Source organism: Salvelinus fontinalis, chromosome 40, assembly GCF_029448725.1.
Source record: "Salvelinus fontinalis isolate EN_2023a chromosome 40, ASM2944872v1, whole genome shotgun sequence".
NCBI lineage: Eukaryota > Metazoa > Chordata > Actinopteri > Salmoniformes > Salmonidae > Salvelinus > Salvelinus fontinalis.
The window spans coordinates 17,462,035-17,475,586 of NC_074704.1; the positions used below are offsets into that span (position 1 = coordinate 17,462,035).

Consider the following 13,552-nt stretch of genomic DNA (forward strand, 5'->3'; position numbering starts at 1 on the left):
ATACCATTTTATTCTGCTAATCTGCTAGGTTAATTCACATAACCTGCTTCGTTAGTTATCCTAACCTGTAAGCGAATTATCATAATCGGCTACCTTAGTTCTATTAACCTGCTACATTAATTCACCTAAACTGCGATGTACATTTTCTAACACGCTACGATAATTATCCTAACCTGCTATGTAGGCTAAACAAACCATCTGTACTGACAAAGTATCATAATTGGCTGCCTCCTGGGCTTGAGCCAGGTGCCCCTTTCAAAACCTCAGCTAAGTGTGCCCCAAACAAAAGTGACATTGTTAAGCACGTGGAGTAATGAGTAGGATTCTGTTTTCACATGCAACAGTGATTGCTTTAGATTAAAAAAAAAAAAAACGTTTTATCTGCCTTACCAATGAAAACTCTTTGAAAATTCAAAAATGTTGTAAGGAAAAGAGATGTATGCATCATGATGTAGACAACATAACCGATAGCAGCAGATTACTGTTCGATTTGAGAATGCTCTCCTCCCTTGCCGCTTTTCACCGTTCACGACCGGTGCCCCGTGGCTCAGCATAATCGAATACGCCCATTGGTGTATCTGCAGTGAATATGGCGGATGCGGAAGGGGAGTCGCTGGAGTCGTGGCTCAGTGAGTTACATGCTTGAAAATTAAATTATATGTACTTCTTTATGAATCGTTGTAATGTTCAACAATTTGCCCATTCACAACGACATCACCAGTGCCAGCTAGAATGTACATTTTATACAAATGTTAACAATGGCTATGTTCATTTTTTTTATCGTGTTTTGAGTCAATGTTTGGGGCATGAAAGGTGGCTTGCAATGAGCTAACGTTAGCTAGCTATTTTTGCAACAACAGTTCATGTTCACAATGCCCACGACCCTTTATTGACTTGTTAGGTAGCTAGCTAACTAAGCTTCTATTTTTTTGCTAGTTGTCAAGATTTTGGGAGTTAGTTTGCTAGCTAGATAGCTTAGCAACTACTGCATCTACTGTAGTTGTTTACAAATTAACCTCCAGTTGGCTACACAACTCTGACTAGCTAACTGCCTACCTAGTTACCTAATTTCCTGCAAGGGCTGCCTGCATTCAAGACAAATGTGCAGTAATACATGACCTGTTTGGCTTTTATCACATTCAGACGTCAGCCATGAGCAGTTTTTTTTTATAAAGGAGCCTATGAAAACTCAGTCAGGGATAGATATTCATGTGATCCTTCCCCCTTACAGACAAGGCCACCAACCCATCCAACAGGCAGGAAGACTGGGAGTACATTATAGGATTCTGTGACCAAATCAATAAGGAATTGGAAGGGTATGAATGCTTTTTCTGTGCTCTTCAAGTAACGTTACTGCAGGTCCCCTGGATCATATTTCAGAAGCTGAACTCATTTCTGCAGTGTTATGGTAGTAATCTCATTGTAATCAATAGGGTTTTCTGAAGATGTAATGGTTTTAACTTTTTATTGTTTAACTGCATAATCTCAAATTAGGCTAATTTGGAACTGTTGAATCCTTGAATTGTTTGAGATTTATTCTGATATTATATAATTTTAATTTCAGCCCACAGATTGCTGTGAGATTGTTAGCCCATAAAATCCAGTCCCCGCAAGAATGGGAGGCGATACAGGCTTTGATGGTGCGTAACATCCCACTCCTACATTGTGTATTTGTAATTTATCACAAGCCTATAATTCTTGGAGCTTTAACATTGACTACTTAATTTTGCAGGTTTTAGAGGCTTGCATGAAGAACTGCGGGAAAAGGTTTCACAACGAAGTTGGGAAATTTAGGTTTCTAAATGAACTCATCAAAGTGGTGTCACCTAAAGTAAGTAGATCGTATCAACTGTTTTGTATTGGTCCTTAATCCCATAGTTCTGTATGTAATTTGTGGCTTTGTTAAAATGGAATCCATCCAGATGAACCCTGTTCCTGTTCCAGTATCTAGGTGACAGAGTGTCGGAGGTGGTGAAGAAGAGAGTGGTAGATATGCTCTTCAGCTGGACGCTCTCTTTACCCGATGAGGCTAAGATCAGTGAAGCTTATCAAATGCTGAAGAAACAAGGTAGGATTTCAACATTAAACAATTACCCTATTTCAGGTTTTCATTGGTTTTTAGCCTATACTGTTAAGTCGCCATGGCACTTCTAACTGTTGCCTTTTTTCAGGTATTGTCACAGTTGACCCTGAGCTTCCTCTGGATAAGACACTGATGCTGTTGCCCCCATCTCGGCCCAAGAATCCTGTGTTTGAGAACGAGGAGAAGAGCAAGGTGAGATGTTTCCTTCTTATGATGTTTGATGGAAGATCTTTGTATACGGGCGCTATGAATTTACTTTTTGAAGAATGTTTTAATTGTGTTATCTTTAAAAAATATATGTTTGAATTCTGTTTTTGGGATGCAAATAGCATAGCCATAATCTATGTCATTACAATAACAATTACACTATAAAACCCTCCTGACTGTCTCATCCTTTTTCTCATTGGTCCTGGCGTGTTTGCTTTTCAGAGCTTCAAGTTGATCTATGATCAAAATATGTTTTCTCAAGCCCTGGGATCTGTCACGGGGCGTGGCTGCTGTGACTGGACCCTAAATGTGGGAAACAGACTAGAGTACTAGAGACTCTGACTTATTATTATTCTCTCTCTCTGTAGCGACTGGCCGAGCTTCTGAAGAGCAAAAAGCCTGAGGATCTACAGGAGGCCAACCGCCTCATCAAAAACATGGTCAAAGAGGTTAGCCTACATGCATCATCATACAGACACGCATCCAGTGATCTAGGCAGTAGTTGTGTAGACAGAGCTGCTACAGAAACATCAGGGTAGCCTAGTGGTTAGAGCGTTGGACTAGTAACCGAAAGGTTGGAAGTTCAAATCCCCGAGCTGACAAGGTACAAATCTGTCGTTCTGCCCCTGAACAGGCAGTTAACCCACTGTTCCTAGGCCGTCATTGAAAATAAGAATTTGTTCTTAACTGACTTGCCTAGTTAAATAAAGGTAAAATAAAATAAATAAAAAAATAATGACGTTGATGACGACCATAATGACGACAAGTGATTGAATCCGGCCCTCTGTCAGTCACTGTGTCCCAGTGGGTTTAAGGCAGGTGTGTGCTGTGTTTCAGGATGAGGTGAGGCTGCAGAGAGCGTCGAAGCGCAGCGGTACCCTGGAGGAGGTCAACAACAGTGTTAAACTGCTCAACGAGATGCTCAGCCACTTCAGCGGAGACCAATCAACAGATGGCGACAAGGAGCTTATCAAAGTTGGTCCACATCTTACTTCACTATCACTATTGTAGACTCTTCCCCCTCAAAATTGAGATAGACACTCTTTATAGATTAACTTCGTGGAAAATAAAATGAAATCGCTTCCAAGACAATGAAAGTTTGCCTGAAAAATCTGTCTTTTGTTGTTAATACACTTTGGAAGCATATATGAAATGTGTTGTCATCACATAATGTTATTATTGGTGTTGCTTTTTCATTTCAGGAGCTTTACGGTGACTGTGACAAGTTGAGGGGGACTGTGTTTAAGCTGGCCACAGAGACAGAGGACAATGACAGCAGCTTAGGTAACCAACACCCCCTGAGGCCTGCCATCTTATTGTCCGAAATAGTCAAATCCCTCCCATTGGTCATATTGATTGGTTGGATGAGCCTTCATTGTGACCTTTGACCTCTCGTGACCCCCAGGTGACATATTGCAGGCCAGCGATGACCTGTCCCGCGTCATCAACTCCTATAAGAGGATTGTGGAGGGACAGACTGTCAATGGAGAGATGGAGACACTTGGACCATCAACTACTACACAATGTAAGAACATGAGGGTTCACAGATTTTATTTTCTACCAGGGATTGTCCACCTTTTCCTTTCTGAGGCCCAGGTCTGGGGATTCTTTACAAAAGTATAAGCCCCCCTTCATCTGAGAATACATTGGTGTATTATTGTATTTACCATCTTGGACTGTTTCACCCTCATCTTGTGAACTTCCCAAATTATGTAAGCAGCGACTAATAAGTGAAACTCAATCAATCTCTTTCCTTCCCTGGCCAGGTACCAAAGACAGCAACCAGTCTGAGATCCTGATAGACCTGGCTGGTCTGGACCTACAGAGCCCCTCACCACCAGAGCATCCTCCTCTAGCCCAGCACCCAGACCTCATCCCAGCCGACCTGCTGTACGGGTCTGCACCCCTCCAGGATCTTCAGGCTTGCCCTGCCATGGAGGACCCCAGCCCCAGCAAACCCTCTGCCGCACTGTCTCTACTGGATGAAGAGCTCCTCTCTCTAGGTACAGCACATCCTGTATCAGCACCTTTATGTCTTGGATCTGATAAGAAAGCATTAGTCTTCTGTGTGTCATTGTGATTCATGTTTTTGACATTGAATTCACATAGTAGACTCACCTAATACCCACATATATTGCCAAAGTCTCTCCCTCTTCCGGGAAATGTGGGTTTTCTTGATAGAACAGGAGAATAAATTGACTGATATATGGACTGTTTGTTTGTTTCAGGACTTAATGACCCAGTTCCTGCAAAAGATGACCTGAATAATCTGTGGACGACATTTTTGCAGGTAAATTTTCAAGTATCCTAACCAGTCAATACTTTCAGAAGCATTTATCTGGTAGAAATATTTATCCTTCCTGGAAATATTGATCTTAACAATATTAGCATGACACACATTGTTTAATGTGATGTTAAACCGCTTCTCTTCCAGGCTCCCAACCCAGTTTTGGACCTGTTTGGCAGCGCCCTCCCAGCTACTGTATTCTCTGCAGCTTCTACGACAGCCGCCAGTTTGGACCAGTTAGAAACAGGCTCTGTTGTAGAAGCTCCTAAGACAGCCGCCCATGTCAGTTGCCCACAATCCTCAGTGGCGGCCTCCTTTCCCTACCCCAGTGCTGCTGCTCAGGCAGTCTCCGCCTCCCTGAACCACAGTCTGCAAGACCTGGCCATGTTGGATCTGGGCAGCCCCAAGAGGTGCTCATCTCCACTACCAATCATACTTTATGTTCCTGTGAAGGCTAGATGCTAGCTAGCATGTAGCACACCATGTAACTGTGGAGGCTAGAAAGTGGATAACTGAAGTAACATTTAAATGCCATCATCTATAATAACCAATTGGCGTTATTACTTGATCTATTATTTTGAGTGTATGCAGTAGGGATGGGCGGTAGAGAGTACAGTTTTAATGTACATCCATCTGTCATCGTCTACTATAGCATGTCTGGTGTGATCAACACCGGCGACCTGTTTGGGATGGGTGAGGCTATGGGTGCCAGTGCCTCCCCGAGAATTGGGATCCCCGCCTCCAGATCCAGCCCTCTTCCTCTGGGCATCCTACCGGCTGCTGCTGCTGCAGCCCCTACCTTGGCCCCTAAGACCCAGGCTGATGACAGCCCCCTTCTCCGCTCCCTGTCCCCCATCCTGATTCTCCCGCTGGGGCAGGCCAGCCCAGCCAAGTTCCCTGAGATCTCCCTAAGTAACATCCACGTGCCCCTGGAAGCTATCAAGCCAAGTGAGTCCCAGGAAGACCTTAGCCTGATTCAGGGGTTTCTGGGTACTGTTGTTTGGTCAACACAGATGGCTCAGTATAGTGGCTGGAAGTGCAGATACTGAGTATTTTCTTCCTCTGTCTGTCATTCTGTGATGTTTAAGGCAAGCTATGTCCTGTGACGGCCTATGATAAAGACGGGGTCCGCGTTCTCCTGCACTTTGCCACCGAATGTCCGCCGGGCCGGCCGGACGTGCTGGTGATGGTGGTGTCCATGTTGAACACGGCACCTCTTCTCGTCAGGAACATAGTCCTACAGGCTGCTGTACCCAAGGTAAGGCTGACTTGGACAGTGGACACGCACTGTTACAACCTGTTCAATTACACTGTGGTCTGTACTTGCACTGTAGTACAGGGATAATCAACTGGATTCAGCCGTGGGCTAATTATTTTTCTTGAGTGGATGGTCGGAGCCAGAACATAATTACAGATTATTTGTAGACTGCAAAAATATATCATTCTAAAACCTTGCTTACATTTGTATATGACCACATATATCTCTGTGTGGGAATACTTAGCAACAGCTCCCCAACATTAAAATCACTTGGAGCTGATTTCCTGGTGTTTTGACAGTATTTTATGTCCAACAATGGAGAAAAAAAAGTTTGCTTAGAACCTGGGGGGCCAATTAAAACCAACGCTGCCAGTTGGTGAACCCTGCTGTAGTTGAGGAAAATATTTTAGCATACTTGAATCCTCACTCTCCTGACAAGTGAGATGTTCAGTGAGGTCCTGCTTCAGACAGGCAGTGAAGTTTGCTCAAACTATAATATTTGTGAGTTAATAAATATAAATGAACCAAAGCCTGTCTTCAAACTGTCACTGATAACCCCCTCCCTGTTCATTCCTTCCCCCTTGCCAGTCGATGAAGGTGAGACTACAACCGCCCTCGGGAACTGACCTGGCGCCCTTTAACCCCATCTTTCCCCCCGCCGCCATCACTCAAGTCATGCTGCTGGCCAACCCACTGATGGTGAGAGTCCTCCTAGTGTAGTCAATGAGTTATTCATCTGATATTTGCATGAGGTGAAAATGTGTTTTTTGTAATGTAATAATATATTCCACTTAGTAGATGTTATGGTACAGTGAGTGCATACATTTTGTCTTTGTGATCCCTGCTAAGGTTCAGGATCTATTATTCCATCCTTTAGTTGTTACTTGGTCTTTATGATTCCTGACATCAGCTACCCATATCTCATATAACCTGGATCATTTGTGTGCTTTAGTTTGAAATAGAAAGGATGCTACAATGCTAACCAGCAGGCTAAGCTGGCATTCTAACTCTGTGCCTGTGTGTCTCTCGCAGGAGAAGGTCCGGATGAGATACAAGCTGACGTTCACACTGGGAGAGCAGCAGTGCACAGAGACTGGGGAGGTGGACCAGTTCCCCCCAGCTGAGATATGGGGGGCTCTATAGCCCCCCTAACCCCAAAATGGTGCCAAGGACAATACAGTAACACATGGTGGGGACAGCTTGAGCTTGAGTCTGTTGACACTACAAAGACTGATTCTCCCCCAAATACAATGTATTTGTGAATGTTTCATATACTAGTAAGTTATTAAGCGCTATTATCATTGTGCCATTTGTTACATTGTTCTTCTGTTAGGTGTCATGTTAAAACTAAATTCGACTTCAAGCCCAATCTTCTCTGAATGGAATTGTTACAGAATTGCTGCACTTTAGAAATGCCGTACAGACTTACAATGTTTGGTTTTAGAGCAGTCATATACACTTGGAAATGTAACTTTCAACGGTCAATAAGAGCCAGCCTAGCATGTGATAAGAGTGGAAATTATCACATGATATATATCGGGCAGTTACACAAGACTTACAATGAACTACCAGTAATTGGACAGGGACAATCTCCCGATTGTCACAGTTAATGGAAAATAGGCCCTAGACTAGTAGCATACGGTATACATGTATCTCTTTTCCGCCTGCCCCCTTTCACTTTATTCCAATACAATACCTCAGTAGAAAATGATGAAGATAAATGACAGTACAGATAGCTAAATGCTGAACACTTGCATAATGTTGTTGAGAAGAACTTTGTGAATATATTTAATTATTTGTATTTTTGGGAGCAGAGCGCTATTTATCTGGTCAGGTGGGATTTTTCTATTTCTACCTATATATTTCTATTAGTGCTATTTTGACATGTTTCAGTTATGGGAGGTAGTGGCCTGCCAAGGTGTGTGACTGAATCCTTATTTATTTTTAGGTGCTTGTCATGAAAGTATTGGTTTCCAGAGATGTTGTTAGCGAAGCAAGCTCTGTCTACTGTTTTGAGATCAGTTTACTGCTGAATTCTTCCCTGCATACTGAACTCTTCCCTGCATACTTGACTTTGAATGGCTTGGTAACAATTTAATATTAGTTTGTAGAAACCTGGGGCTTATCCAGGAGGGTGAAATATCACAGCACTTTCAGATAGACCTGTATTGAGTAGAACGAAGTTGTTTGAATAGAGAAATTTGTCAGCTCTATACTTTACATTTCTATCTGCGACGTCGTAAACCTTGCATCCCCATTCAAACAGCCCATGGGTGAAGGTGCTTTGCCTGCAGTGGTACAATAGGACATGAATCAGTCACTCAAAATAGGGCTTATGGGTGTCCCTTGCAATGTACTAGTATGTAACAAGAGTGTCTGACTATCTATGTCTGTATTCAGTCTGTCTGCGTTCTGAAGCCATTTTCTGTTATCAGTACCAATGTTACAATGGGAGGACTCTTCCAAACTTCAATATAAATTGTTGCTGTAGTTATTGTCAATTTTAGAGACTGGCAAATTAATTAATGTGCATTAATGTGTGGTTCTTTAATGAGATTGAACAGAAGTATGTACTGTAAATGTATTTTCAAACAGCTGTTTCACCGCATGAAAATTAAAGTCTTAATTTTAAAGAATTGCCACATTCTGTATGTGGTATGTTCATATGCCTGCCCTAACCCACTTGCGCCCATACAGACTGATTACCGGCGATGAAACACCTATAAATAGTCAACCCTCTTGGAAAATGTAATTTTACTTTGTATTTTTAAGTTTAGTTTCACACCAACAAGCAACACTGGGCACACACACTGTAGGTGCTCAGAAATGTAACACTGCACACACACGGAGTGCTCAGAAATGTATCGTCTGGAAAAAGCGCAGCACAGACAGCTCTCCAAACTGGCGCGGATGGAAGTGGCGCTCCTGCCGAAGCGTTGTGGAGAAAGCGCACAGTCGCTGAAGTGTAGCAGCCATGGCAGACGAAAAACCCAAGGTGAGCAATAAAACGTATTTTATTCGCAATATTTACAGTGAAGATGTATTTTCGTTATGTTGGTCTGTATGATATTCTGAAAATGTTTGAGGTTTAGAGCAGCTAACTTACTAAACCGGTTGATTTACTAGGAAATATTTCAGAATCGGTCTGGACAGCTAGGCTAACTACTAGCGTGTAGCTAGCTAGCGAATAATATCAGTAATGTGCCTTTTGTGATTTATTCACGTTGTCAGTCAATATAAGCAGTTTAATTTTCTAATTTAAATGTAATATTCATATTCATGTGTTTTCTTGTCATGATGCAACCTAGATGACTAGCTAGCTAACGTCGAGGGCCCGTGCCCGAATAACAGTAAGGCAGCTAGCTAGCTAGATACAGTAGTTAGCATGCTAACATGATCAATTAGCTTGTTGTGAACATTGCATTGTTATGAATCGGGAGTATTCCGTGCAGACCATTGCACTTCACAATAATGTCTCTATCCAATATCATCCGTGATTTGAAAGTTAGTTTTGATGTGAATGATGGTTTTGTTACTAGAGAATGATCCAAATATCCACTCCCTTCTCTAATCATGGAATCTGTTTTAAGGAAGGAGTAAAGACGGAGAACAATGACCACATCAACTTGAAGGTGGCAGGACAAGACGGCTCAGTGGTGCAGTTCAAGATCAAAAGGCACACACCTCTCAGCAAACTCATGAAGGCATATTGCGAAAGACAGGTAAGGCAACATCAGCATCCATTGACTGACAAACATGCATGTGTAGCACATGGGGATGTGTGAAACTTACTCCTCAGCCTGAAGTATCCCCACTTGCGCTAGCGAATAGCTAGCTTTTCGCGTGGCGCTGACTGGAGGGCGGTCACGTGTGTTACAAGGCAGAGGTCCGGAGTTCATGCAAGGTATGAGCCAAATCGGGAGTATGTTGTACTCACCAAGCAAGCAACATGTACATGTACACATGCATCCAGACTGAGGGCTTTATTGCAATGCACAAGTTCCCTTGATTGAAGTATTGTGTATTTTAACTTAATATTTAAGTGTCTTGTGATGCCTTTTCACAGGGCCTGACTATTAGGCAAATCCGGTTCCGGTTCGATGGTCAACCAATCAACGAGACAGACACACCAGCACAAGTAAGTTGGTGGATAAGGTTTGTTATTGTTCCTCATATCATATGGTTGAGTTGACTGTTCATTGGCAAACAGTTTATCCTGTGCCGGGGGCTGCCTCAAGGACCACATAATTCCCTGGAGGCAGAGGTTCAATCCCTGTTCCTCCACTTACTTTCTCTCCTGTAATCCTCTCATCTGGCTCCCCTTTAACATTCTGATCTGAACCTGTCAATAAAACTTCAAAATACCCCCCAAAAATATTTGAAAAAACATGTTTTATCCTGCCCATTGAAGCTGGTTTACTCTGGTAGAAAAATGCTTATAAATTGCTATGATGCTATAACTGATCTTGACTATGACTTTTGTTTTTTCAGTTGGAAATGGAAGATGAAGACACAATTGATGTGTTCCAGCAGCAAACGGGAGGTTTTCACTAGGGTCCTATGTTCCCCACCAACACCCCTACCTCCCCTAATAATGTATTTTCTGAATCTCTGCTTTTGAATACCAATTCGACCTCTAACTCCTATCCCTTGGCACTTCATGCAGATCTGAAAAGATTGGACCAATATGGTAATATCTGACTTTCTGTGTTATAGCCATATTGGATATTTCCAATCCTTTCAGGTCTACAGGAGTAGGAGTTTTGGGTTTCAGCATACCTAGTTCTACAAGTGTCAATACCATTCACTCTGATATTCACAAAATGCACATTACATACTGTTGTAATTTATATCATCCTTGCATTTATTCTGTACATAAACAACTGAGTGAGGATATCTATTGTCAGATCCTGTTTCATGTGCTGAACTAATCCAGCAATCAAAGCCTACAATTCTGGACAATGTCTTTTGGAAGGTGTGTGGAACTTCTTTTACATCTAAATCATCCGTTTTGACAATTGCTGGTCAGACTTTTCTGTTTTTGTTTTCAGAGATGGATTCTTGATCTTCATTTTTTTTATACTTATGTTGTAGAAGTTGTTTGATGCAACTTGTATTGATGTTCTCCAATAAGCCTGCATTTAAATTGACTCATCTGTTATTGTTGAAATAAATGTAATCTTTTTTATATTTGTCTCTGTCATAGATATATACAGTGCCTTCGGAAGGTTCAGACCCCTTAACTTTTTCCACATTGTTAGGTTACAGCCTTATTTCTAATATGTATAAAATTATTTCCCCCCCCCCTCAATCTACACACAATAACACATAATGACAAAAAAAAAAGTTACGTTTTTGCAAATTTATAAAAAAATAACCGGAATCATTTACTTAAGTATTCAGACTCTTTACATGGTACTTTGTTGAAGAACCCTCAGCAGCAATTACAGCCTTGAGTCTTCTTGGGTATGATGCTATTTGGGGAGTTTCTCCCATTCTTCTCTGTAGATCCTCCTAAGCTCTTTCAGGTTGGATGGGGAGCGTTGTTGCACAGCTATTTTCAGGTCTCTCCAGAGATGTTCAAGTCCGGGCTTTGGCTGGGCCACTTAAGGACATTCAGAGACTTGTCCTGAAGCCACTCCTGCGTTGGCTTGGCTGGGTGCTTAGGGTTTTCCTGTTGGAAGGTGAACCTTCGCCCCAGTCTGCAGTCCTGAGCAGGTTCTCTCTCTGCACTTTGCTCCGTTCATCTTTGCCTCAATCCTGACTAGTCTCCCAGTCCCTGCCTCTGAAATACCATCATCACAGCATGATGCTGCCACCACCATGCTTCCCTATAGGGATAGTGCCAGGTTTCCTCCAGACATGACGCATGCATTCAGGCTAAAGAGTTCAATCTTCGTTTCATCTGACCAGATAATCATTTTTCTCATGGTCAGAGTCTTCAGTTGCCTTCTGTCTGGCCACTCTACAATAAAGGCCTGATTGGTGGAGTGCTGCAGAGATGGTTGTCCTGGAACGTTCTCCCATCTCCACAGAGGTACTCTAGAGCTCTATCAGAGTAACTATTGGAATCATGGTCACCTCCCTGACCAAGGCCCTTCTCTACCTATTGCTCAGTTTGGCCAGACAACCAGCTCTAGGAAGAGTCTTGGTGGTTCCAATCTTTTTACATTTAAGAATGATGGAAGCCACAGTGTTCTTGGGGACATCCAATGCTGCAGAAATATTTTGGTACCCTTCCCCAGATCTGTGCCTCGATGCAATTCTGTCTCGGAGCTCTACAGACAATTCCTTCGACCTCATGGCTTGGCTTTTGGTCTGACATGCACTGTCAACTGTGGGACCATATATAGACAGGTGTGTGCCTTCCCAACTCAAACAATCAATTGAAATTACCACAGGTGTACTCCAATCAAGTTGTATAAACAGCTCAAGGATGATCAATGGAAACAGGATGCACCTGAGCTCAATTTCGAGTCTCATAGTTAAGGGTCTGAATATTTATGTAAATAAGGATTTCCTGTTTTTACTTTTTAATAAATGTGCAAAAATGTCTTAACCTGATTTTGTTTGTCATTATGGGGTATTGTGAGTAAATTGCTGTGGAAATTGTTTTATTTAATACATTTTAGAATGAGGCTGTAACGTAACAAAATGTGGAAAAAGTCAAGGGGTCTGAATAGTTTCCGAAGGCACTGTAGATTTATCCTGCCGTGTACTCTTGATGATTGGCAGCTGATGTCTCAATACATTTTGTTAGGAAAAGTGCCATTTTATTGATATGCCTGTGTGTCAATCTCACACAAACTGTAAAAGGTAATTAGGGCCCTGTGTTTTGGTTAATAATGTCACATGACCTGGATTTTAACTTGGATTTGAAGCCTTTTCCAAAAAATGAAAGCAATTGTCTTGAGGTTGGTGCTGGACCATCAGACATAAAAAGAAAGGGGGATGTTTGATGAATAAGCTTTAAATAAAGATTCAAATCCAAGTCATGACATAATGATAATATCAAATAGAAAGATTACTGCTTAAAACCCCCATACAGAACCAGTCAGTCAATGCAATAGAGAACAATAATTTAAAAAATCTGACGATATGAATGACAGGTCATCTACTTACCCACTAGTTCATGATTATGATTCTGATCTACTGACTAGTGGAACACGATATGAATTGGTGATTATCAACCATCTGTTTACACAGGAAGCCCAATTGTGATATTTTTTTCACTAATTGGTGTTTTGACCAATCAGATCAGTTCTGAAAAAGATCTGATATGATTGGTCAAAAGTTCAATTAGTGGAATTAAAGATCAGAATTGGGCTGCCTGTGTAAATTTAATTATTAATTTTTTTTTTTACCGTTATTTTACCAGGTAAGTTGACTGAGAACACGTTCTCATTTGCAGCAACGACCTGGGGAATAGTTACAGGGGAGAGGAGGGGGATGAATGAGCCAATTGTAAACTGGGGATTATTAGGTGACCATGATGGTTTGAGGGCCAGATTGGGATTTAGCCAGGACACCGGGGTTAACACCCCTACTCTTACGATAAGTGCCATGGGATCTTTAATGACCTCAGAGAGTCAGGACACCCATTTAACGTCCCATCTGAAAGACGGCACCCTACACAGGGCAGTGTCCCCAATCACTGCCCTGGGGCATTGGGATATTTTTTTAGACCAGAGGAAAGAGTGCCTCCTACTGGCCCTCC

The 13,552-nt window shown here is 42.1% G+C and overlaps 2 protein-coding genes across 2 annotated transcripts; both read left to right on the top strand.

The window, feature by feature from the left end:
* Window positions 1–525: 525 nt before the first annotated feature.
* LOC129840005 (ADP-ribosylation factor-binding protein GGA3-like) lies at window positions 526–8,471 on the top strand. The gene is made up of 17 exons (XM_055907793.1): window positions 526–629; window positions 1,232–1,316; window positions 1,565–1,640; window positions 1,733–1,831; window positions 1,945–2,068; window positions 2,172–2,275; window positions 2,659–2,739; window positions 3,128–3,265; window positions 3,493–3,574; window positions 3,696–3,815; window positions 4,057–4,293; window positions 4,519–4,580; window positions 4,725–4,987; window positions 5,230–5,525; window positions 5,666–5,835; window positions 6,424–6,534; window positions 6,868–8,471. The coding sequence occupies exons 1-17, from the start codon at window positions 590–592 to the stop codon at window positions 6,976–6,978; spliced, it is 2,199 nt and encodes a 732-aa protein (XP_055763768.1). The 5' UTR covers window positions 526–589; the 3' UTR covers window positions 6,979–8,471.
* A 218-nt stretch (window positions 8,472–8,689) lies between these two features.
* On the top strand, window positions 8,690–11,023 carry LOC129840007 (small ubiquitin-related modifier 2-like). Its single transcript, XM_055907796.1, has 4 exons — window positions 8,690–8,830; window positions 9,426–9,557; window positions 9,902–9,973; window positions 10,327–11,023. Exons 1-4 carry the CDS (start codon window positions 8,810–8,812, stop codon window positions 10,387–10,389), a joined length of 288 nt encoding a protein of 95 aa, XP_055763771.1. The 5' UTR covers window positions 8,690–8,809; the 3' UTR covers window positions 10,390–11,023.
* The last annotated feature ends 2,529 nt before the right edge of the window (window positions 11,024–13,552 follow it).